Raw genomic sequence first — 25380 nt, 5'->3', positions numbered from 1 at the left:
GCCTAGGTGCACGAGGCCTCACCCGGATCCAGGGACACATGGTCTCACCCGGACTAGGGATGCTTGGCCTCCCCCAGACCCAGGGCCACTTGGGCTCACCCGGGCCTAGGTGCACGAGGCCTCACCCGGATCCAGGGACGCTTGGCCTCTCCCAGACCCAGGGCCACTTGGGTTCACCCGGGCCTAGGTGCACGAGGCCTCATCCGGATCCAGGGACGCATGGTCTCCCCCGGACCCAGGGGCGCTTGGCCTCTCCCAGACCCAGGGCCACTTGGGCTCACCCGGGCCTAGGTGCACGAGGCCTCACCCGGGTCCTGGGACACATGGTCTCACCCGGACCCAGGGACGCTTGGCCTCTCCCAGACCCAGGGCCACTTGGGCTCACCCGGGCCTAGGTGCACGAGGCCTCACCCGGATCCTGGGACACATGGTCTCACCCGGACCCAGGGACGCTTGGCCTCTCCCAGACCCAGGGCCACTTGGGCTCACCCGGGCCTAGGTGCACGAGGCCTCACCCGGATCCAGGGACACATGGTCTCACCCGGACTAGGGATGCTTGGCCTCTCCCAGACCCAGGGCCACTTGGGCTCACCCGGGCCTAGGTGCACGAGGCCTCATCCGGATCCAGGGACACATGGTCTCACCCGGACCCAGGGACGCTTGGCCTCTCCCAGACCCAGGGCCACTTGGGCTCACCCGGGCCTAGGTGCACGAGGCCTCACCCGGATCCAGGGACGCATGGTCTCACCCGGACCCAGGGACGCTTGGCCTCTCCCAGACCCAGGGCCACTTGGGCTCACCCGGGCCTAGGTGCACAAGGCCTCACCCGGATCCAGGGACACATGGTCTCACCCGGACCCAGGGACGCTTGGCCTCTCCCAGACCCAGGGCCACTTGGGCTCACCCGGGCCTAGGTGCACGCGGCCTCACCCGGATCCAGGGACACATGGTCTCGCCTGGACCCAGGGGTGTGTGGGCTCTCCCAGACCCAGGGGCGCTTGGCCTCGCCCGGGCAAGGGATCCAGCGTCATCCGGGTCCAGGGGCACTTGGCCTCACCCGGACCCGGAGTCCGGCCTCACCTGGACCCAGGGGCATGTGGCCTCACCTAGACCCAGGGACTTGAGGCCTCACTTATACCCAGAGGCGTGTGACCACACCCGAGCCCAGAGGCGCGCAACCCCGCCCGCACCCGGGTCTCAGCGGGGCCCCGTCTTCCCGATCCCAATTCCTGCCGGTCAATCCCCCCTCAGCAATTCCCCTGGCCATCCTTCCAGAGCTCCAGTATGGCTGCTGCAGAACTCGTCGGGCGGCGGCTCGGCAAAGCTCCGGTGCACCCGGTGCATGGCGGTGGGCCAGTCTGGCGTCGCTGCGTCGGCCCTTGGGTCTGCATCGGTGGCCGGTCGCCGAGCATGCGCACCTGGCCGCTTCCGAGGCGTTGAGATTCTTGACGGACTCAGAGGTCAGCAAGCGCGGAGTCTCCCACCCCATGTCTCATAGGGGTTCGTCTGTCCGTGCTTGGCTGCCAGTGGAGCCGTCCCCTCAGCCGGAGACCGCCGGGGGAACTGCGCCGAGCATGTTCCAGGCCGCTGTTGTATCGCCTGAGCCATAGTTCTTTTGTGTCGCCTGAGCCGTAGTTCTTAAAGTGTGGTCTTTGGGTCACCGGCATCAGCATCATCCCACATACCCCTCTTTTATTCTAGTTGTAGAGCATCTACTCAGCCAGCCCTATGGTGGTCTTGGATGGTGTCTGCTCTGCTCTCTTGTCGTAGTCTCAAAGTTGTTGTGGTAGGCAACAATCAGGCTTCCGCCCTATGCCTCCATCTTGGTCCTCCTTTGTATAGTTAAGTCTTGATTGTTGTTGGTGTCACTGGGGGGGCTCTCTTTGTCTATAAAGGAAGAGTTGCTGTGCAGGAGACACGTTTATGGGCCGGGTCTTGGTGCAGCAAAGCTTTGGCGCTCACTGAATATTCCCGTTGAATGTGTCCCTTATGCACGTGGTTGAAATCTGGTGTCATCTCCTACAGACCACTAGATGCCCTCGTTTCTGGGTCTCCAATGGGGTGTAGATCAGCTACTGCCTTAGGCACTCAGCAAGGATTACAGCAAAAACTGTAGTTTCTTCCTCCTGTCTGAGTGGCCCTGGAGCAGTCCGACTAGAACAGCAGATCATCTGGTCCGCTGCCAGAGGGCAGGCCACCCACATGCATAAGCCGTTGCTTGGGGCGCAGGTGTGCCTGCGAGACTTGCGGGGCAGGTCTTCAAAAAGTGCGGGGCGGGTCCCAGGGCGGGGCGGGGTCTCAGGGCGCCCACAGGCCATGGTGCGGCGAGCCAAGATGGCTGTGAGTCTGGTCCTTCTGCCTTCCACGTATCTAAGTCCCCTCGTTCCGCACTCCAGCGCAGCAAACACTGATTGCTGGGCGCACCTCCGCAAGAGTCCCGCCTCTCCCCGCAGGCATCTGGGTCTCCCGGGGTTCGCCAGAAGATGGGTTTCAGGGTGATGGAGAGCCAATCTCCCCTGGGTTTGGAACAAAAGCCCCTCTCCCCTGCCACCAGCCAGACCCACGCACCTCCACACCTCATCCCCTCCGATTTCGCTGGGTGCGAGGCAACAGAACAGCCCCTAACCTCCGCCGCCATCTTTTTCAAACTTCTCAATCCGTACCTCTTAATCCCTTCATTTCAGTCAACTCTACTGAAGTCTAGCGCCGCCGGGAGGTGCACGGAAAGGGCGCCCGGGCCTTTGTCCGGTGCGCGGTGCGCGCGTCCCGCGGAACCAGGCGCGCGAGGGCCGCGCGGCTGGGACGGGCGCTGGGCGGCCGCCGAGCTCCAGGCACCGCCATCGCCGCGTTCCGGACGTCGCCGCCGCGGCGTCCCCCCCAATTTATACTTCTTAATCCCTTGAATTCAGTCAACTCTACTGAAGTCTAGCGCCGCCAGGAGGTGCACGGAGAGGGCGCCCGGGCCTCCGTCCGGTGTGCGGGGTGCGTGGCCCGCGGCACCAGGCGCGCGGGGGCTGCGCGGCGGGGACGGGTGCTGGGAGGCCGCCGGGCTCCGGGCGCCGCCGCTGCGGCGGCGTCCCCAGCGTCCCGGGCCGGGCGGCCTGCGGGGGCGGCGGAGTTGCGAAAGTGAGTGAGTCTCCCAGGGTTTCGCCCGGAATGGGGTTCAGTGCATTCGGAGCCGGTGCTCAGCGCACTCCGGAGCCTTTATCTCCTTCCTGCCAGTGAACTCCGGCCAGGTCATCAGCCGCCCCCTCCTCTCCGGTTCCATCCTCCCCGCAGGCGCGTGTGCTCGTGTCTCCGCCCGTTTCTCCATACCTCAGGCTTTTACGGCTTCCCCGACTGTCCCCGTGGCCTTCTCCTTCCCCCCAGCTGTGGGTATTTCAGTCCGCCAGCTCTCCTGTGGTTCTGGACGATGTCCGTTCTGACCTCTAGTTGTATTTTTGAAATTGTTGTGCCCGGCTGCAGGTTAGGTGTTTAACCTATGCCGCCATCTTGGTTTCTCCTAATAAATATTTCATAGTAATTATTTAGTAACTCTCTAACAAATATTTTGTAGGATGACACATTGAGACTATGTAAATATCCTACTTCTTATTAAACTTTTATCCACTCATTTTAACATTCCTATGATTCATGCCTGGATTATTACTCTGATAGTGGCCAAATAGTAATTTTCTAATTCCAGCATTCCTTCTACATTAATGTATTGGCATGTGGATATAAGTCTTTTCATTTCCCTGATTCACGTATTTACTTACGTATATCAGTATGGACCAATGGATTCAGTTTCATAATCTGTTACTATAGTTTATTTTAATGTCCAGATTTTTCCAGAGTCAAGCTGGCTCCTGTGATGCTTGCATCATTCTTTGAGTACTTCCTCATTTTCTGACACAATAAGGTGTTTCAGACTGATTTTCTCTGCTATGAAGTCAGCCGTGGTTGATTTTTAAAGGAGAATGGCTTTTTGTTTGTTTGTTTGTTTTTTTTGAGAACGGCTTTTAGAAGCCACAACACTAAGTGGGCTCATTGCTGCCGGGCCGTCATTGGCTCTCTCAATGGACAGAGCAAGGAAATATATATGAGAAAACTCATACACACATACATATAAGTCCAAATCTATTTCCTTCTGCCTATTCATCTCTCTCCTGATTTTACACCAGCGCCTCCAACTCTAGAACTTTACCTCAGAATTGACTCTAGGGTTTCCTATTTCATATTTATTCAGCAGTGAGAAACCTGGCTCTCATTTTGTTCAATTTAACTTTCTCTAATTTCCTGTAAATAATCAGCCTCCCAACCATGTGAGCTGCCCGGGCCTGTCACCCAGCCATCCTCATCCCACCATCCACGCCAGCAAAGCCAACGGGACCTCACGCCAGCAGGTCCCCGGCCCAGCCCCACAGAGCGCCAGGGTCCTCCCTGCCAAACCCTTGACCCCATTTGCATCTAGAGAACCCTAAACTTTGATCAAGAGGAAAGGGCAGAGTGCCATTATCATAAACTTGAAAAGGTGTTATAACTTTTGCAGATAAAAAAAAGGAAAAGGGAAAAGAATAATGAAAGGAAAGAAGAAAGAAAAAAAAAAAGAAAAACAAATATTTGAGGCCTGCTTTATACCAAACCTGAGAGCAAATAAGATGCAGTTCTGTCTTTCTCAGCTTGGGCTTCTGTAGCAAATGCCGTGGGGTGCGCGGCTTAAACAGCAACGTGTTCCTCACCGTCTGGAGCACGGAAGCCTGAGGCCACGGTGCCCGCGTGGCCAGGTTCTGGGTGAGGGCTCTCCTCTCGGTTCACGAAAGGACGTCTCCTGTATCCCCACAATGTGACCTAACTGCCTCCCAAAGGCATCGCCTTCCACGACCATTACCTTGGGGGTTAGGACTTCAACATATTACTTTGGTGGCGGGGGTTACCATCATTCAGTTCCGTGACATTTCCTAGCCGTTAGGAAACGTACATGTAGCAGGACAGGAGAACGTGTATGTACTTAATGTAAGACAGTGTGGTAATTAGCACCATAGGGACACAGACATGGGATCAGGAGGCAAAGCACACGAGCTCTTCCTGAGCAGGTCAGAGGACACGGAGAGCAGTGCCCGGAAAGGGCGGATGGGACCAGAGCGAAGGAGCCCGTTACAGGTGTGAGGTTGGGGCTCACGGGGCACAGCCATGTCAATGGGGCTAGTGACCAGGACATGACACGTCTTGTATGTTCTTAAATATGCGTTCAAGTGATGTTAATGTAAACATGTAATGTTAATATAAATGATGTTCATTAAAGAACAGTCACCTAACATTGCTTTAAAAGTTATTTTGATGTCAGAGTAGCTATCAAGTTCATAGTCTTGACTGTGTCTCGTAGCTAAGCAGTTTGCTTCTTCTGGAGCAAAGGGAGATTTGGCTGATGGTGACTGACGTCACCCTGCAAGTGCAGGAGGAAAACCACTCCGGCTTCCCCAGAACACTGCCGGTCTGTGTGACCCCCTCGTGTGTGCTGGGCCGGGAAGTCCTGGAAGAACTCGCCAAGGCTGCCCCCCACAGCTTCTTCTTCAGAGACGCTCTCCGAGACCAGGGTATGCTTCTTTCTCACAGTCGTGAGCCAGTGGTGACGTACAGAGTCCAGACCTTGGCTTTGGGGCTTCCGGGTCCTGCTCTGGAACTGCTGGGCCGCCCCTGAGCCCTCCGCAGACAAGGCGTGTGGCCTGCAGAGGCCACCGGTGCCGCCCAGGCGCTCACTGGCCATGCCACGGCTGCCTGGCAGAACCAGAGCCCCTTGCACTACGGGCAAACCCTGTCCGAGGTGCCAGTGGTCACTCTGGGACTGTGTTGGTGGCAAGCTTTACAGGTGCAAGAGCCACTTTAAGCCATTGCCTGAGACAACATTTTTTAAAACAAATGAAAAGCCACAAATTGTAAACATGTACACTTAGTCGAGGAATCAAAGTAGGAGCCTACCTCAATTGTATATGTATTTTCTTTATTTTCTTGAGGTATAATTTTCATACCATAAGATTCACCTTTTGCATTGAAAATGAATGTAGTATTTGTGTGCGTTTTCAGCTGAGCACATTGGTGGTTTTGGGCTTCCTTTCTGCACAGTGCGTGTCACTGGGCACAATGAATGGACCCCACAGTTGTGCCCCGTGGCCACCCGGCTCATAGGAATCTAGCAAAGGACACTGCCGTTCCTGGCAGGACTCCCTTTCCTCCTCGGCGGTTCAGTCTGAAATGTCTCTCTTGACAGGTCGGATTGTTTGTGGTGAACGAACTGTCCTCTTGCTCCCAAAGCCCACTTTGGATGTGGCCTCGGGCGCCCACTCCTGTGAGCTGCCGGGCCCTGTGAGGCTCGATGGCCTGGATTCCGTCACTCAGGCCAACTGCATTTGCAGCGTTCAAGGTGGGTAGTCGATCTTATTGGAAATGGTATTTCTATTTTCTTACATATCACACCGGTCAACAAGTGGTTGTTGAGTACCTGACACGTCCCAGACATTGGATACACAAGGAGCAACATCAGAAGCGGTTCTCGCTTCTCGATGTGTAGTCAGTGTAGAAGGACGTCAGTCAGATATGCTCACCGCCAGGTGCAGAGCCTCAGCATCCCCGGGTCCAGGGCTGCTCCCGGCACCTCCCCTGGCCAGGGCGGTCACTGAAGTCCCCAAGGGCAGGACGGAGCTAATGAGGTGAAGCGGGAGGTCGGGAGAAATATCTGGTGGGGAAAAGCAGGACTTACAAAGGCTGCTGGAAGGACAGAGTGGGTAAGCCCCGGAGTCTGGAAGGAGGCCAGAAGGCACCTGCATAGAGGGAGTGACCTGCGACAAAGCAAGAGCGCCAGCTTTGTGTATCCGATGGTCTTAGGTGACCCTGCTAGCGGTTCACGACCCACAGGTTGAGAGCCACTGCTGTAGAGCCTAAGACCATCGGAAAACACAGATATTTACATTACGATTCATAACAGTAGCAAAATTACAGTTAAGAAGTAGCAACAAAAATAATTTTATGGTTGGGGGTCACCACAACATGAGGAACTGTACTAAAGGGTCACGGCATTAGGAAGGTTGAGAACCACTGGTCTAAAGGGTGAGTAAATCCAGGAGTAGACTTCGTTAAAAGGGATTGGCAGGCTGGGTAATGAATTTGGTACAGAGGGAGTAAGGCATATGTGGAGGAAAGGGTGTGTGTGATGACCCTAAGATTCTGGCTTAGATGACCAACCGGCAGTGGGAGTGCTCCTCAGTGAAGTGGGACATGGCGGTTCTAGGTGTCTTGCCTTCCATATCAACTTTAAAATCAGTTTGTTGGTATCTACAAAATAACTTGCTGGGATTTTAAGTGGGATGGTCTTGAATCTGAGTATGGAATATCTATTAATTTTAGGTCTCTTAGTTCTTTTAGCATAGTTCTGTAGTTTTTCTCATATGGATCATGTAAATATTTTGTTATAGTTATACCTAAGTATCTTATTTATTTATTTTAGCATTAATGTAAATGGTGGTGTGTTTTTTATTTCAAATTCCGTTTGTTCATTGCTAATATATAGGAAAACAATTTACTTTTGTATTTTAACCTTGTATCCTACAATCGTACTAAAATTACTTTGTAGTTTTAGTATTTTTGTTGTTGATTCTTTGGGATAGTTAACATAGAAAACTATGTCACGTGGACACAAGGACAGTTTATTCTTCCTTCCCAATCTTTACACCTTTGGTTTCTTTTCTTTTTTTTATCTTACTGTATTAGCTAGCACTTCCAGTACTATTTTTAATACAAGTAGTGGTAGGGGACTTCCTTGCTCTGTTCCTAATCTTAAGTATAATGTATCTACTTTCTCACCATTAACTATGATGTGAGCTGTGAGGGTTTTGTAAATTTGTTTGCTTCTTGTTTTATCAGTTAAACATGGTATCTCTTTATTCCTCACTTTGTAGGAAGCGAATATTAGCTCTCTGGCCCTTCTTTTACTGCTCTCTTTGTACCACCACCATACAGCTGTTTCTGTATATTGTTGCATGATAATTTATTCACAATCATAATTAAGCCTTGCACACCTGGTCTACAGATTGATTCTCAAAGATGAAAATCAAAAAATGGTGATTTATTATGATTATACATTTTTTGACAAATGGTATGAACGGGAACAGTGTTATCTTTCTTAATAATAGAGAAACATGTAAAATTGACCGTACCTCCGCTATGCACACAGCCAATCAGAGTGAGTATGCAAATTAACCCAATAAAGATGGAGGTTAATTTGCATACATACCTGTGTCCCAGGAACCTCCTTGGCACCCAGGTCACTCCCAGCCGGCCATCCTGTGGAAGCTTTAGGCTTGGAGGATGGGGGTACCTGCTTCCCAAGCCTACAGCCTGGGGCGGAGGCTGTAGACTTGGGAAGGAGCCGAGCCTGGGATCGGAGGGGCAGGGGTGCTCACTTCCTAAGCCTACAGCCTGGGGTGGAGGCTGTAGGCTTGGGAAGGGGCTGAGCATGGGGTTGGAGGGGCGGGGGATGCCCGCTTGCCAAGCCTATAGCCTGTTGCGGAGGCTGTAGGCTTGGGAAGGGGCTGAGCCTGCCATTGGAGGGGCGGGGGGTGCCTGCTTGCCAAGCCTACAGCGTGGGGCGGAGGCTTTATGCTTGGGAAGGGGCCGAGCCTGCGATTGGATAGAAGGGGGAAAAAATCAATGGAAACATATCCTCAGGTGAGGATAAAAAGAAAAAAAAAGAACGAAATGTCATATCCTATGAAAGGCACATCTTGAAAATGCCTAAAGAAAGTTGTCATTTTTTCATGGTGAAGGGACTGGAGTCCATGTTGATGAAAATACCTTGGTGGCTGCGGTGACTGGCAGTGGCTGCAGTAGCAGGGTGATGGGGCTGGTGCCTTCCCCTGATCAGCCTGGTCGCCTCCCGCAAAGGGAGGCCAGACTGCACCAACAGGGAGTGGGCCTAAGCCATCAGTAGGACATCCCCTGAGGACTCCCAGTATATGAGAGGGAGCAGGCTGGGCTGAGGGACCCCTCCCCAGTGCACGAATTTCGTGCACCGGGCCCCTAGTATAATAAATAGAATGTACCTAAAGTAAACATAGAAGATGATCTTGTTGTAAATTCTTAACTGTACACTTCACATCACTCAACTCTTCACTCCTCTCCTCTTCACTACACTCCATTCCTCTTCATTCCATTCCTCTTCACTCCACTTCTCTTCACACCACTCCACTCCTCCTCACTCCACTCCTCTCCTCTCCTCTTCACTCCTCTCCTCCTCACTCCACTCCTCTCCTCTCCTCTTCACTCCTCTCCTCTCCTCTCCACTCCTCTCCTCTCCATTTCACTCCTCTTCACTCCTCTCCTCTTCACTCCTCTCCTCTCCTCTCCTCTCCTCTCCTCTCCTCTCCACTCCTCTCCTCTCCACTCCTCTCCTCTTCACTCCACTCCTCTTCACCCCACTCCTCTCCTCTTCACTCCTCTCCTCTCCACTCCACTCCTCTCCTCTCTCTCCTCCTCTTCACTCCTCTCCTCTCTTCACTCCTCTCCTTTCCTCTTCACTCCTCTCCTCTTCACTCCTCTCCTCTCCTCTTCACTCCTCTCCTCTCCTCTTCACTCCTCTCCTCTCCTCTTCACTCCTCTCCACTCCTCTCCACTCTTCTCCTCTCCACTTCACTCCTCTCCTCTCCTCTCCATTTCACTCCTCTCCTCTCCTCTTCACTCCACTCCTCTCCTCTCTTCTCCTCTTCACTCCTCTCCTCTCCTCTTCACCCCACTCCTCTCCTCTTCACTCCTCTCCTCTCCACTCCACTCCTCTCCTCTCTTCACACCACTCCACTCCTCCTCACTCCTCTCCTCTCCACTCCTCTCCACTCCTCTCCACTCCTCTCCTCTCCTCTCCTCTCCATTTCACTCCTCTCCTCTTCACTCCTCTCCTCTCCTCTCCACTCCTCTCCGCTCCTCTCCTCTCCTCTCCTCTCCACTCCGCTCCTCTCCTCTCCTCTCCTCCACTCCTCTCCTCTCCTCTCTCCTCTCCTCTTCACTCCTCTCCACTCCTCTCCTCTCTTCTCCTCTCCCTCTCTCTCTCTCTCTCACTCCTCTCCTCTCCTCTCCTCTTCACTCCACTCCTCTTCTCTCCTCTCCTCTTCACTCCTCTCCTCTCCTCTCTCCTCTCTCCTCTCCTTTCCTCTTCACTCCACTCCACTCCACCTCACTCCTCTCCTCTTCACTCCACTCCTCTCCTCTTCACTCCTCTCCTCTCCTCTTCACTCCTCTCCTCTTCACTCCTCTCCTCTCCTCTCCTCTTCACTCCTCTCCTCTCCATTTCACTCCTCTCCTCTTCACCCCTCTCCTCTCCTCTTCACTCCACTCCTCTCCTCTCTCTCCTCCTCTTCACTCCTCTCCTCTCCTCTTCACTCCTCTCCTCTCCTCTTCACTCCTCTTCACTCCTCTCCTCTCTTCTTCACTCCACTCCACCTCATTCCTCTCCTCTCCTCTCCTCTCCTCTCCTCTGCTCTCCTCTCCTCTCCTCTCCACTCCTCTTCACTCCACTCCACTGCATTCCACTCTTAACTCCACTCCTCTTCACTCCACTCCACCTCACTTTACTTTTATCACTCCCCAAACACCAGCTCCCAGCGTATGCAGGCACTTCCTTCCAGTTTATTTTCTGGGGTGAAAAAGTTTTGCATCATTGCTTTTATCTTCTTTGTATTGCTCACCACTTGTGTATACATTCGTTGCTTGTTAGTGTATAATGCTCTTACTTGCCATGGTCGGAATGGATGCAGCAAGCACACTCTGTGTCTCCTTGGAAAGTGGTGGCAAAGTCTTGGCTTTGGCCTCTAACTAAAAGAAAAATATCTGAGCCCCAACTTCTTTCTGTCAAAAAGGTGGGAGTAGTGTGGCAGAGTTCAAAGTATCTGAAGAAAATTTTAAACCAGGCTTACAGTGCCAGGAAAACCCAGACTGTCCAGAGCATTTGTGTAGCTGTTGTGTGCCCCAAAAGGAAAAAAGGGTTGAAGCACTTCCAATAGGACCTTTTTAAAGGACCTTTTAAAAAAAGATGTTTTAATAAATATGTGATATACCTTTCCCAAGCCTAATTCTAAGAGAGTTCGGTTAATAAGAAAAGGAAAGTAAAGGTTTTTAATAGCAAACTGCAGTCAAGTGATGTGTGTGGCGTCACACTTACAAACTCTAACAAAAATTGTTTTTTTCCTGATGCCCGCTTAAGTGAATGTTCTAGATGCTAACAGGTTAATACACTTCCCAGGCATCCCTTGGAATACATTTATGGCTGCAGAAGGGATTTCCAGTGGTGTACAGATCCCAAATGAAACACATTTCCTCAACTCTTGTCCTAATTGGATGGAAGTAACTTAATTCCATATAAATGTAAATGCTATTAACACCCAAAGATATCCTGGGATCAAAAGGAACTTTGGTAGCAGTCTCCTTTTTATTAATCCATTTAGCAGACGCACGCTACTGCCGTGAGCCAGGCTCTCTGCTGGGCACGGGGCCTGGGAAGAGAGCCACTCCCTTTGCCTGTTGTGAATTAGTGGACCCTCCTTTCTGGCTATGTTATAAGCTCTTATTGGCTGTGATTTCTGTCCCTTTAACTTGATATTCATTAGATTTGCAAGGACAATGAAATTAGCTGGGCAGCTTTTTTAAAATCAAGATGTGTTATTTTCATTTTTAGAAAGTCATTCAAGTATGTATCACATGAATATATTTTAATAAATCAAACCTGCTTAGTTCTCATAAACCTGTTTTGCCCTCTACAGTTGAATTTTCTTCTAATACTTGTTCTAGTGGGAATGCAAGTCTTCCCCACTACAGAGAGTGGGAGGGTAGCTGGAAATGCAGGTCCCGTCTTCCTGTTACTCAAATGTCTCATTTCACTTTCTACAGGATGATCTGTGATTAACAGAATATCTACAATGCCTCACACTCCAGGAAAATTAGACCATCTCAGTCTTGGTCTAAAATTCCTCACTGGCTTCTCATCCTTCCACAGTCAATCTAAAAGCCCCAGCAAGCCTGGCCAGTGTGGCTCAGCATTTGAGTGTCAACCTGTGAACTAGGATGTCATGGTTCAATTCTTGGTCCCCGGGCAGGCGGGGGCGGGAGAGGCCATGCAGGAGGCAACCAATCGATGATTCTCCCTCATCATTGATGTTTCTATCTCTCTCTCTCTCTCCCTCTCTTTTTTTTTTTCTGATATTAGTAAAAATATATTTTTAAAACATAAAATCCTCAGCCAGACCCTGAGTAATCATAGTCTGTTACCTCTACAGCCACTTGACCTTTCTTTCCTTTATGCCTGTTTGGCCCCAGGAAGCAGTGCAGGCCTGTGCCCCACCCCACCTGCATCCCTATCTCAGTTCCCTTCTTTTATGAAGCCTTCCCTGACGCTCGAGCCTGCTGAGAGGGCCTCTCTTCTGCACCTCTGCAGGGTCTGTTCCATTTCTCAATTTAGCATTTACTTTATGGGAGTGTTAGGTGTACAGCAAAAGTAAGCAGGAGGCACAGAGATTTCCCTTATTCTCCCCCCCCCCCACACACACACACACACACACAGCCTCTGCCACTATCAGCATCCCCCATCAGCGTGGTACATTAGCTACAGTGGGGCACATCCTAATCGCCCAAGGCCATAGTTTACGTTAAGGTCAGTGTTGGTACTGTCCTTTATTTGGGTTTAGACAACTGCATGACACGTACCCATCATGACGGTATCCTGCGGAACAGCTCACTGACGTAGAAGTCCTCTCCACGCCCCTGTTCATCTCTCCCGCCCAGGAACACTCGGCGGCCACTCATCCTCTGTTCGTATCGTTGTGCTTTTTCCAGAATGTCCGTGTATAGTTGGAATCATAGCTTTTTCAAACTGGATTCTTTAACCAAGCAACATGCACTTAAGTTTCCTCCATGTGTTTGCATGGCTTCATCGCTCATTTTTAGCGTGAATAGTATTCCGTGTCCGGATGGGCCACAGTTCGTTTATCCGTTCCCCTCCTGAGGGATATCATCGTTGCTTCCCAGTTTTGCCAATTGTGACCAGAACTGCTGTAAACATCTGTATTCGGGCGCTTGCGTGGACTAAGCTTTCAGCTCCTTTGGGTAAATACCAAGGAGTCTGATTGCTGGATCGTGTGGTGAGAGTGTGTGTAGTTTTATAAGAAACCACCAAACTACCTTCCAAAGTCACTGCGCCGTTTCGCATTCCCGGCGGTGAGAGAGGGTTCCTGTTGCTCCCCGTCCTCACCAGCCTCTGGTGGTGTCGGCATTCCGGACTCGGGCTATTCTAGTAGGGGTGCAGTTGGGCATTGAGTTGTTTTAATTTGCATTTCCCTGATGATATAAGATGTTAGACATCCTTTCATATGCTTGTTTGCCATCAGTATATCTCCTTTGGTGAGATGTCTGTTAAGGCCTTTGACCCATTTCTTAATCAGGTTGTTTGTGTTCTTGAGTTTTAAAAGTTTGTTTTATACTAGAGACCCGGTGCATGAAATTCCTGCACTGGGGGGTGGGGGTCCCTCAGCCCGGCCTGCACCCTCTCACAGTCGGCGAGCACCGCCGCAGGGTGGCCTGGGCCTCCCTCTGCGGGGCAATCATGGGGTGATGGCCGAGCCCCCAACCAATCACATCACACCCGCCTTGGCTGGCCTGGTGCCAGTGGGTGTCATAGTGTGGTCCCGGATGGTCGTTCTGCTGTTCGGTCGATTTGCATATTATGCTTTTATTATTATAGATTGTGGATATTAGTCCTTTATCAGATTTGTCCTTTGCAAACATTGTATCCCATATTTCATGGTATTTTTACTCATTATTTGTTTATCTGCATTGCAGCATTCATCATTGTTTTTAGTGCTACACATGTATCCCACACTAAAGAGCATTGTATACATGTTTGTTGAAAAAAATAAATCACAGATGTGGGAGTAAAAGAAATAGGAAACCAGGGAAATCACAGAATAAGAGATACTAACAAACCAATAGAATATTTATGTTTCCTTATCAAAGGAGTGGAAACCAAGGTAAGGAATTCCGTTGTGCCTGTTCAGGAGGCAGACACTTAAAGTGGTGTCCACACGCAGTGCCTGAGACCGCGCTCTGCGAGGGGAGGGGAGGGGCTCAGAGGCCTTGTGGGGAGCACCTTCGAGAGGCGTGTCTCTCTCTGCTGCTCACAGTAGTTCTGCTTCTGGGAATCCATCCTAGGGAAGGGGTCTCGGCAGGAAGATACCACTGCTTAACCGCCAAAGGAATTCGGAGCCCACGTGTCGTTTGGAGAACGGTTGGGGGAACTAGGACACGTCCCCTCGATGGGCTATCAGCAGGACAGATAAAACAATTCTTAATAGTACGTAGCAGCCTGAAAGGAGGATGGGACGTGGCACTGATGATTTGCTTGTAAACCCCAAAACGTGTGCATCTGAGAAAAACTAGAGAGATCAGGCACAAATGAAAACACTCGGTTAGGTAGCAATGTGGGCAGTTTTAAAACTTACTTTTTACTGTTATAATGTTGTCCAGTACATGGAAATGATAAAAATCCTAGGGACATTCATATAAACTCACAAGCGAGAGGAAAACCCGAGGCCCTTGCTGCCCTCTGCGCCCTGCGGAGCACAGACAGGCCGAGGGCAGGCCCTGAGCTGGCTGTCTCCCCGCCCAGGCACCGTGACCGCTGTGGACGAGGGCACGGCCTTCTCCTGGCCTGTGTGTGACCGGTGCGGCAGCGAGCGGCTGAAGCAGAGCCCACAAGACAGGTAAGGGGCCGGGGCCCCCTGAAAGGCCCTGGGGGCGGCCGCCCAGTCCCAGGCCCCCACCTGCCCCCTGCCCGGGGCCGCTCCCCCGCCAGGCCCGGCGGAGGCTGTGGACACGGTCTCCTCAGGCGGGTTCTCCGGCTCCTGCAGCTCCGTCTTGCAAAGAGGAGCCAGGTGTGTCCTCGGTTGGTTTGTTACCGGGGAAGCGAAAGCCAGGGTCCTCGTGAATAAAGACTAACGTGGCGCCTTACAGCTTGTCCTCCGTGGGCACGGGATCCCGCAGGCTGGGGGCAGCCGGGTGCACGGCTGTGCGGCCCGGGCCCAGCACCGCTCCCCCCTCGGGGGTCCTCTCCAGGCCGTTCTCTGGCCTCCCGCGTGGACCTGTCACAGGACAGAGAGGAGGGGGCTCCTTACGCTCCTGCTTCCTAAGAAGCCCAGGGCGGATGCCTCCTTGGCACCTCCTGGCCGGATGGCATCGTGGACACGCAGGTCATCGCCGGGTCGGCCTGAGAGGCGGGCAGAGTGGGAATCCCGGGGACTTGGCAGCAGGAGGGCGGCAGATGCTGATGGCGGAAAGCAGGTTTCCCATCGGGCAGGGAGGAGCGGCCTCCCCTCGCGGCACAGGCTTCCCTCTGCTCGGGATGCTTTCTGTCCTCAGCTGAGTGCCCGTCCCTGGGTCATGCCACACGCCATCCGCCCGAGCGGGGAGCCGACCTCTGTCCCTCAGCACGGCGCTGTCAGGAACTTGGTTTTGGCGGAAACCCCCTGCCGGCTCAGCACTCGCTCACCCGTGTGTCTGGCCCGTCCTCCCTGTTTCCCAGCCACAGGGGCGCCTTTTCCTGCGCGAACTGCTCCCGCGTGGTCACCGCTCCTGTCCTCCGACGCCACCTCCGGGTCTTCCTGGCCTGCCCCGCGCGGCCCCGGTGCACAGTGAGGGTCAAGGTGGGTGCGCGCCCCGGTCCCTCGCGGAGCCGCCCTGGCGCCTGGCCTGGGGGGCACTTGCATCCATTGCTCTTTCCCTGGGAAGAGGCGGAGGACTCACCCCCAGGACCACAGTCCTTCCATGCCTGGGACCTGAAAAGTCACATTGGCTGGCGGCCTTGAGGCAGAGCCACCAAGGGAGACAGTGGTTCCTGTCCGACAGCGCTCAGCGGAGCTGTAACCTGTAACCGGCCGCGTCTGTCCTTGCAGCTGATGCAGAGCAGTATCTCCGCGCTCCTGAGCTCCGCCGCCGGTGAGGACGGGGTAAGTGCCAGATATGTGTTCTGTGCCCCCAGCCCTCCGCTGGCAGGTCACCCCCAGGTAAAGCTTCCCCTCCCGCGGCACACCTGTGCACCTGCCGAGTGCCAGGCCTGGCTCCGGCGGCGCTCCTCACCGGCCGATGCCCATGTCTGCAGCAGGGCCTTCCCGTTGGGGTTGGGGTCACTCCTGCTCGGTCTAGAGTAGAATCAGGAGTCTGCCCGCAGGCCTCGGTTTATAGGAGAACAGTATGGAGATTTCCAGTCCCGCGGCCGTGGTTTCACACTAGAACAGGATTGACTGAGATTCACACCTTTTTTTCCGTTGGAGTATTGGGTAATGAGCGTTATTTCTGAGAGTCACTGCAGTGTGACTTAGCAAAGCGCTGTGCGCCTCCAAGAAGCCACCCCCTGAATACACCTCAGGGCCGAGCTCCCCTCTTCACAGGCGGCCTTGCACCAAGGCAGGCTGTCCCGGAGGCGGGCGCAGCCACTGACAGGCACCACGGTGGGCGGTGGCGGGGAGTTGCTGAGCCCAGAGGAGGGCACCGGGCTGACCACTGAGTGGTGCCAGGCACAGCCCCCTGACCGGGGCCGGGGTCCACATCAGGGGGGGCAGACTGGCCAGCCCAGGGGTTACGGGGCCAGGGTTCCGATCGGGCAGAACTCCTGGCGGGCTCTCCTGGCCGAACTCCAGCTCCGATTCCAGCAGAATCAGGCTGATGTGGTCCATCCTGTGGAAGCTGCCCTCGGCCCGCCACCTGCTGCCCCCCTCCTGCCCTCAGAGCGGGCGGCACCAGGACGGGAGCAGCGTCCCGTTCTTCCATCTGAACTCTCCGAGTTCGGATTACATGGGGATGGGATCCGTCCACGCACAGAATCTGGAAGAAACTGGTCTGATACGGTTCCCGCTCGGATCTCAGGGTAGTCGCCCGTGGAGTATAAAATAAAAGAGTTTCTGGCTCCCGCCCTAGGATAAGCCCACCAGCCTGGGCCTGTCTCCTTAAAGCAACTCGGTGACACCCCCTCCTCCCCCACACCCCTCACCCCTGCGCTAAACAAGGGGTTGCAGTGCCAATAGGGGTTGGTGTTTAGGCCGGGCTGCAGGAGGGCTTATAAACAGGAATTCCCTGGTCGTTTCAAAGTAGAGTGTAAGTAAGTAATCAGTGGCCCAGGAACGGCTCCTTGCTTTCCTCCCGTGGCCTTTTTCACCTCCCGACCACCCAGGGCAGCTCCACACGCCCTGCCAGGGAAGCACAGGGCGGCAGGCTCCCAGCCCGTTTTTGTGGGGTGCAGAGAGGCCTCCTTAGAGTGACCACTTAGCAGAGGTAGTAGGCAGCCCAGACTGGGGAGTGGGGTCGGGAAACAGGGACTCGTGTGTGTGTTCCTGTTCTTAGTGGGGTCTGTGTGTCTAATGGGGATGAGTCAGCAGTACCTCGTTGCCTCATCTCTCAGTGCCTGGGGGAGAGCGGAGAGGAAGAGAGAAGGGCGTGGCCCTGGGAAGGCCGGGGATTGGAGGTTTCCAAGGCGGGGCTCCCAGCGGGCGCTGAAGAGAACAGAGCTGGGTATCGGGGAAGTGGAGAGTGGTGGGGGGAAGTGTTGGTAACACTCCTGCTTAAGGAGAACACGGAGGAAAATGAACCACAACCCACAACCTAACAAACCAAAACCAGCCACACTTGGGAGTGATGCACAACTCAGCCGCTGTTCCACCCAGATGGACACAGGTTCGCCCGCATTCTCCAGGCAGCCTTGGCCAGGCCCTGCCTCCCACTTGGTCCTGCGGCTCCCCACCCAGTGGCCTGCCTCCTCCAGGCAGCCTGCGGGATGGACAGCCACTCTCAGCAGGGAGCGGGGGACAGGGAGGCCTGTAGGATGCTCTTCTCCGTTGATTTCCTTCTGATGGCACCTCCCACACATTACACTCCGCCATTGCAATGCTCTCTCAAAAGAGCATGTGTGTGTACTGGAGTGTTCATGTGTTTGTCTCATACAGCTGTGTGTGCTCATGTGTACATGGGATGCTAGAGTGTGTGCATTGGATGCGGGCACCGGTGTGATAGCTTCAGGTGCCAGCTTTGCAGGCTCTCTGTTCTCAGAGCTGGCACCAGGAAAGTAAGGCAAATGCTAAGCCTGCGGTTCATTTCCGTGCGCTCCTCCCCCTCCCCCAGCGTTACTCACGGTGGGTGACCAGCGCTTTACATCCAACCGGAAGGCAGCTGGAAGATGGGTAATAAAAGGACTTGTGTGTGTGCCCTGGCTGGTGTGGCTCAGGTGGTTGGAGCATCCGATTCCCAGTCAGGGCACACACCTAGCTTGTAGGTTTGATCCCCAGGCAGGGGGCGTATGGGAGGCAACAGGTCCATATCTCTCTCTCTCTCTCTCTCTCTCTCTCCCTCCCCTTTCCTATCTCTAAAATCAATAAACATATCCTCAGGTGAGGATTTTAAAAAAAAAGGAATCTTAAAGAAAAAAAAGACTTCCGTGTAGACATCAGCCATGTGTTTTCCAGTCTGGATTCTATCTGTTTTCTGGGTGAATGCACATTTGCCAAAATCCAAGGAATCACATCTGACTTTCTATGGAACCGTAACGCCATGCCCTGGGACGAAGGCACTGCTTCTGGGCAGGATGCACGAGTGCACGTGTTGCGCCTTCACTCTAATGTGGTCCAGCTGCAGAGGTGAAAGCAATGGCATTGCTGTCCGTGTCCCCTCGGTGCATTCACTAACACTCAGTCATATGAAACTTGGACTTTGTTTCCTTAGCTTTCAGAAAAAGAAAAGTTAAAAACATATATTGTACCTTTTAAAAATAGACACATTTTATACTTACACACATATGCATTTATATGAGAGGACATACGTGTTTGTTGGTGGGTGTGATTGTTTTTACCTATCTGTATTAGTTGCCACCAAATATAAAGTATGTATAATTTAACCTTTGTTTATAAATGACTAGAGGCCCGGTGCACGAAATTCGTGCACTGTGTGTGTGTGTGTGTGTGTGTGTGTGTGTGTGTGTGTGTGTGTGCGCGCGCGCGCATGTGTGTGTCCCTCAGCCCAGCCTGCACCCTCTCTAATCTGGGACCCCTCGAGAGATGTCCGACTGCCCATTTAAGCCCGATCCTGGTGGGTTTGGGCCTAAACGGGCAGTCAGACATCCCTCTCACAACCCAGGACTGCTGGCTCCCAACTGCTCACCTGCCTGCCTGCCTGATTGCCCCTAACCACTTCTGGCTGCCAGCCTGATCACCCCTAACCACTCCCCTGCCGGCCCGATTGCCCCTAACTGCCCTCCCCTGTTGGCCCGATTGCCCCTAACTGCCCTCCCCTGCTAGCCCAATTGCCCCTAACTGCCCAACTGCCCTCCCCTGCAGGCCTGATTGCCCACAACTGCCCTCCCCTACTGGCCATCTTGTGGTGACCATCTTGTGTCCACATGGGGCAGCCATCTTTGACCACATGGGGGTGGCCATCTTGTATGTTGGAGTGACGGTCAATTTGCATATTACCTCTTTATTATATAGGATAGTTGTTATTGAAGATGGTAGCTGCCAAACCTGACATTTTTAAAGTGATTTTTTGCTGACCTTTTTCAAGTCAGAATTCCGTACTTTCACCCCAAGTAAAAGTGAAGGAATGCCTGGGCCGTGTGTGTCACACACACACACACACACACACACACACACACACACACGGCACACAAGGCGATTAAGTGGCAGAGCCCACAGAGAAGGGGCTGCTGCCTGTCTCCCTGCCCAACCTTGCTGGTGGCGACCTCTGCGCATCCTGTGCTCACTCTCCAACAGGCAGCCTGGCAGCTCCCTGGTCGCCGCCATCTCGGCGACAGGCCCTCACAGCCTCGTAGTGAGCCCTCAGGGGATGACCAGGATGGGCCATAAAGTGGTGTCTGTGTCACACATGATCCCAAGTGCAGAAAGGCCTTTGCCACCATTGTCCTCAGATATTTCAGCTCCATCACTTCCCCCGTCTTGACCAGCAACTCTCCCTCCCCCATCACTCCATTACCTTGCACAAACTTTTACTAAGAATGAAACTCTTTAGAGATCGCATGAGTGGGTTAGGCATTCCACACCATGCCCGCCTCCTAGCAGAAGGAAGAGATGACAGTGAGCCGCCGTTAGAGCCGCACTCACACTGACTGATCCCGATACTTCCTGCTTCCAAACTAACATCTCACAGCTCAGTGGCTTCCACACTTACTGTGCACAGGCCTGTGGGTAGGACCGGGTTCTACCAGGACAGCTCGTCTCGCTCCAGTGGGCGTCAGCTGGTGGCCAGAAGCTGGGCTGGAGTCCCAGAAGGCCTTCGGTCCCCCGCTGGCTTCTGTGCTCCGATTGGCTGGGACCTGCCCAGCTCTGGCCAGATACCCACCCAGCACGTGTCTGGGTCCCAAGAGAGGCAGGCAGAAAGAGCCGAGCACCTGGCCTGGCCACGCTTGGGACTGACTCAGTGCCCTGTCCACTGCACTCCGTTCCTGAAAAGCGTCACTGAGCCCAGCTCAGACCAGTGAGGGCACCGAGAAGCCACAGACACGTGCCTCCGTTGTAAAACACTGAGCGAAGCTCTGGTAGAGATCTGTCAAGGGTCTGGCTCAGAGAGGTCAGATGCTCCTGATGTTGCTCTGCAGGTGGCAGCAAAGGAGCTTCTGAAAGAACGCGCTCCTCCTAGGCTCCCGCCTCCAGGAAGGCAGAGATGATGCACCCAGGGTGCCTTAGCCCACCTCGGCCCCCGAGGCAACGTTCTGAGGTTTGATCTAGAGCACGCATGTTAAACTCTCGGCCCGCAGGCCGCATGCCTCGTTTATTTGGCCCGTTAGCCCTTGCGTTTGACATGCTTGATCTAGAGAGACTAATGAGGGCATACCACACCTTCCTAGTCTGTTTTCATCAAGAAATGAAACTTGGCCAAGATGAACTGATCACCATAAGATGTTCACCAAACAGAAGGCAAATACAAAGCTTTTTGCAACACTCAGTATAAGTCTAAAAGAAATAGTACCCCATTGAAGAGGGAAGTTTAGGGGCAAAACACCAGAGAATCCTTTGACCAGAAGTGTTGCTAGATTGGGGAAGTGTCCCAAAGGAAGTGGGAGGCAGCTGCAAGCATGATTCGCGCCCAGCCCCAGCCTTTGCAGCTAATAAACAGGGCTTGTCCCCTGCAAGTCCTCGGCTCCTCTCCCAGGGCAGCCAGCTGAGAGAGGCTTATCGCTGCATCCACTAGCCACCATCAGTGACCTCTTAAATGTTCTTGTGGAAAAACACGATTCCGTTTTCAGAAAAAATTAGTCCCTTTCCTTGCCATAATAAATCACAGCCCTTTTTTCCTCCTTACCCATGTTGTTCTCGACTATGTGAAGTCGTGTTGTGTTGTTGGGAACGAAACATGAAGGGCTATTTGCTTTAACCAGCATGCCTTTTATCACTGCAGGGCTATGAAGTGAAGAGCGTCATCGGAAAGGAGGTGGGGTTGCTAAGTTGTTTTGTCCAGTCCGTAGCCACCCACCCGACCAGCTGCCTGGGATTGGAGGAAATCGAGCTGCTGAGTGCAGAAAGGGCCCCTCCAGGCACCACTGCTTGTCGTCGGAGTCGGTGAGGTCCGAGGTGGCTGCCAGGGTGCTGCTGGCGGCTTGCAGTTGTTCACTGTGGGCAAAGTGAATGTATTTTGTCATCTTGAAATGGAACTTACAGTTTTTCTGGGGCACATGTCAGTAAAATGGTTTTGTAAACTATAAATCAAAATACTTTTTTCTACTAGATATATATATTTTATTACCTTCCTGCAAACTTAGGGACATATCTGTTAATAAAGCTTACATAAGCTTGAAGTCTTCGTTTTGTATTTACCTTAGGCAGTAATATTAATGTAGCAGGAGAAACTATAATTGCAATTCTAGAGCTTTTTAAAATTTAAATTTTACCCTCATTCAACATGCTTGCCTTGTAGTTTTTGTTTAACATTGCCCCAAAGAATACACTGCAGTTTAACCCTTTGTCCTATGTTGTTACATTACTGTTCTGCTACAATAAATGTCCAATCTAAGCATTTTGCACTTCAGGGTTTTTTGTTTGTTTTTGTTTGCCTTTTAGTATTTGGGGGGAAATATTTTAGAGAACTTTGTATCAGAGATACAAAAACGTTGTCCATAAAGTGTGAACAAGTTAACGAGTGTGATCAGAGGGACACTGAACAGAGGATAGCCTGGATGCTGTGCGCAGAGCCGAAATCACAGACTGAAGGGGGTGGGCTGTTAACATTTGCTTTGTGGGGAGAGATTTAAATTAAAAGCATGAATTTATTAGCTTTGGACACAAGGTTTTGTTTTCTCCCTTATAGCGATATAATCCAGACGGGCCATAGTTAATTAATTACATAATATAGACGCAGTACCCCAAGTCGTGCCCGCTGTCACTGGGGAAAGGCCATGGCTGTATGATTTGTCCAGAAACTCTGGAACCTAACGTTGTGGCGGCCCTTCTCATCTACACGACTGTTCTGCATTCCTGCGCACTCGGAAAACCTACCGAAACGGCCCGAGAGACCGAGGAAAGTGAAAGCAGCCGGTCCCAGGAAGGCCAAGGAGAGTCAGACACGCGCTTAGAATAACCGGAGCCGCCCTCCCCTCGCCCCTGCAGCACCCACTCCACTCGGGGAGCCCCTCGGCTGTCCTCCGGAGCCCCGGTCAGCCCCTCCCCGAGGCGGGGTCCTGTGCCTGCAGCCCCTTCACCAGAACTGGCCAGCTGAAGGCGCGTGGTCGCGCTGCGCTGCGCTTAGGCCAGTTACACGGAACGCGCGGCCGGAGCCGCCGGGTGTTTCACAGGCAGAGCAGCCCCCGCACAGCCCGCGGGCCTCGGGGTGACACCTGGGCCCGCGCGGCCTCCCGGTGCCGCCGCGCACCTGGGACTGGAACGCGCCTTCCCCGCGGCTCCCGGGCCCGGCGGGCAGGAGCCGCTGCGAATACAGGAAGCAGGCTGCTTTCAAAAACTCCTTTATTCTTACAAATGCTGTAAAAATTAATATAAAAAAGTGAGCATGCTCCGTCTTCCCCTCTTACCTACAATACAAAGGACTGTCTTAAAAGTCTTTTTCAAAGTACCTTAGCTGCATCAGCAGGAGTAAGATGTAGAAAAGCCACCGTTATAAAAATAATTTAAGGGAAAATAAACAAGTGTCGCTCCTCTGGAAGTTCAGTGGTGGCAAGTCCAGGCCGCAGCTCCCCTTCCCTCGGGTCCCGAGAAGGTGCGGCGCCGGCGGCTCGGGCCGGGCAGGGCGCGCTGGGCTCCGCGCGGCGGGTCTGAGGTATCCGTCGGTGTGTCCCCGCGCCCCCGCCGGCCACGCGTCACCGGCCGTCGGCGGCCCCGGCCGGCAGGAAGGACGCGCCGGGCAGCTGCTTGAAGAACTGCCGGAGGCCGGCCAGGTCCCGCGTGAGCTGCTCCACGCGCTGGTGCAGCTTCTCGTTCTCGGCCGACAGCTCCACCAGCTTCTGCTGCATCTCCTGGTTGCGCCGCTTGGCCTTGTCGCGGCTCTTGCGCACCGCGATGTTGTTGCGCTCGCGCCGCTGCCGGTACTCGGGGCTGCCGCGGTCCGGGCCCCTCTTGCCGGCGCCCTTCTCCCGGGCCGGGCCGGGCGCGGGACTCGGCCCCGGGCTGCCCCGCGGCGGCTCGGGCGACGTGGGGGGCGTGGGCTGCGCGGCGGCCGCCAGGCTCACCACGGTCTGCGCGCAGACGGCCACCTGCGCGGGCAGCAGCGAGCCCGCGTCGCCGCCGTCGCCCCAGTCGGGCTCGCGCTTGAGCGGCCGCGGGGCGGCGGGGCCCGGGCCGGGGGGGCGCGCGGGGTGGCCGGGCGGCGGCTCCGGGGCGCCCGCCGCGCCCGCCTTGTGGTTGCTGTTGAAGAGGTCGGCGAAGAGCTCGTCGTGGCACAGCTCCAGGGTGGGCACGGCGGCCATGGAGTCGATGTAGGCGCTGAAGTCGATGGCGCTCTCGTCGTCGTACATGGCGGGGGCCGCGGCGCCCGGCTCGCTGGCGCGGGCGGGCTTGCAGGTCCGGCCCGGCTCGTAGAAGGCCGCGGGCTCCGCGGGCCAGGGCGCGCCGCGCGCCGGGCCGTCCAGGCTGAAGAGGGCGGCGCTCATGGCGGCGTCGGCTGGGCTCCGAGGGCGAGCGCGGCTGTCACCCGGGGGGCCGGCCGCCGCCGCCTTTTCTACCCGAGCGGACGCGCAGGCCCCGCCCCGGCTCCGGGCCGCGGGGCGCCCGGGGGCGCGGAGGGGGGCGGCGGGCGGCGGCCTGGGAGCCACCCCCGGAGCCGCCCCTTGAACCTTCGCCCGCCGCCGCCTCGCTCCCCCGGCTCCCCCCGCTCGGCGCTTCCTCCCGGCCCCGCCCGGACCGGCCCGGGCCGTCCTGCTGGGAATGGCCCTCCCTCCGCCCGCGCGGGGCGCTCCCCCTTCCTGTGGGCGGACTGGGCGCTCCGCGTCCTTCCGAGCCCGAGTGCCATCAGCACCAGGCCGGGCCGTGGCGCGCGTCCCGGGCCGGTCCCCATAGTCAGAGGCGGGAGCCGGGGGCGGGCGGCCGGGCCGGAGGGCCGAGCCGGGGACCTGCAGACGCGGGCGTCGCTCGGCTCCGCAGCTGCTGCCTCCTGACCGCGGGGAGCGGGACGGAGCGCGGAGGGGTCGCGTCGCAGCCCAGGCCGCCGGCCGCCCCGTCGGCTGCAGCGCGAGGCCGGGCGGGACCGGGTCGGCTCCGGACCGCACGAAGCACCGGGGAACCGCACTGCGGGCGCGCCCCGCTCCAGGCTCCGCACGGCCGCTGCTCCTCGCACTGACGCAGCGCCACCTAGCGGCGGCGTCTTCCTTCAGCCCGAAGTTCAGTTTCGGCTTTTTTCTCGGTTCGGTTTCAGACAGACGTTCTTTTGAACCTAAAGCAGCTGGGCCCTCGTTAGGAGAGAAGGGTTACACCAGCAGGTCTGGCGGGGAATTAAGTCCGTAGCCCTTCACATTGACAAATGCTTGGAAAGACAGTATGTATTGTCTTTGTTCGCCCAGTTTCCTGCAGTTGGGGGCAGGCAGTTTGTATCAATTCCTTTTAACCCCCCCTATTCAGACCTGGGCTCCAGCTCACGTCTGTTCTTGGCTTGGGCTTCTCATTCACCAGGCGTTGGGTCCAAACACCAAGTGATCCACAAACGGCTACCAGAGCTTCTGCCTTCACCCCAGAGGTAGATCGTAGGGACACGCTGGGGTGTTGGGTGGGTTTTCTAGAAGAACAAGCATGTTGCTTTAGAATTACCCACAGGGTACACAGTGTGGGTGTGATACCATTAATCGCCTATTAAGGGTAAAGACCAGGAATACACATAATG

General features: G+C 54.7%; 2 protein-coding genes across 4 annotated transcripts in view; one reads left to right on the top strand and one right to left on the bottom strand.

Moving 5' to 3' along the window:
- Window positions 1–22081, top strand: part of SPIDR (scaffold protein involved in DNA repair) — a 341673-nt gene extending 319592 nt beyond the window's left edge. For all 3 annotated transcript variants that reach the window (XM_054708421.1, XM_054708419.1, XM_054708422.1), the window contains 6 exons: window positions 5366–5576; window positions 6248–6400; window positions 14678–14771; window positions 15590–15710; window positions 15960–16013; window positions 21460–22081. In XM_054708421.1, coding sequence (XP_054564396.1) covers window positions 5366–5576; window positions 6248–6400; window positions 14678–14771; window positions 15590–15710; window positions 15960–16013; window positions 21460–21624 — 798 coding nt within the window. In that variant the 3' untranslated portion in view covers window positions 21625–22081. The remainder of the gene's footprint in view (window positions 1–5365; window positions 5577–6247; window positions 6401–14677; window positions 14772–15589; window positions 15711–15959; window positions 16014–21459) is intronic.
- A 920-nt stretch (window positions 22082–23001) lies between these two features.
- On the bottom strand, window positions 23002–24744 carry CEBPD (CCAAT enhancer binding protein delta). The gene has a single exon (XM_054708423.1). The coding sequence runs from the start codon at window positions 24155–24157 to the stop codon at window positions 23369–23371; it is 789 nt and encodes a 262-aa protein (XP_054564398.1). The 5' UTR covers window positions 24158–24744; the 3' UTR covers window positions 23002–23368.
- Window positions 24745–25380: the final 636 nt, after the last annotated feature.

This window comes from Eptesicus fuscus, chromosome 19 (genome assembly GCF_027574615.1).
Source record: "Eptesicus fuscus isolate TK198812 chromosome 19, DD_ASM_mEF_20220401, whole genome shotgun sequence".
Lineage (NCBI taxonomy): Eukaryota > Metazoa > Chordata > Mammalia > Chiroptera > Vespertilionidae > Eptesicus > Eptesicus fuscus.
The sequence above is the reverse complement of the archived record's forward strand: the minus strand, read 5'-3'. Positions and strand labels throughout refer to the sequence as shown.

What these genes read in the sequence shown, in the direction of transcription:
- CEBPD (XM_054708423.1), bottom strand. Translation starts at nt 24,157, where the DNA reads ATGAGCGCCGCCCTCTTCAGCCTGGACGGCCCGGCGCGCGGCGCGCCC.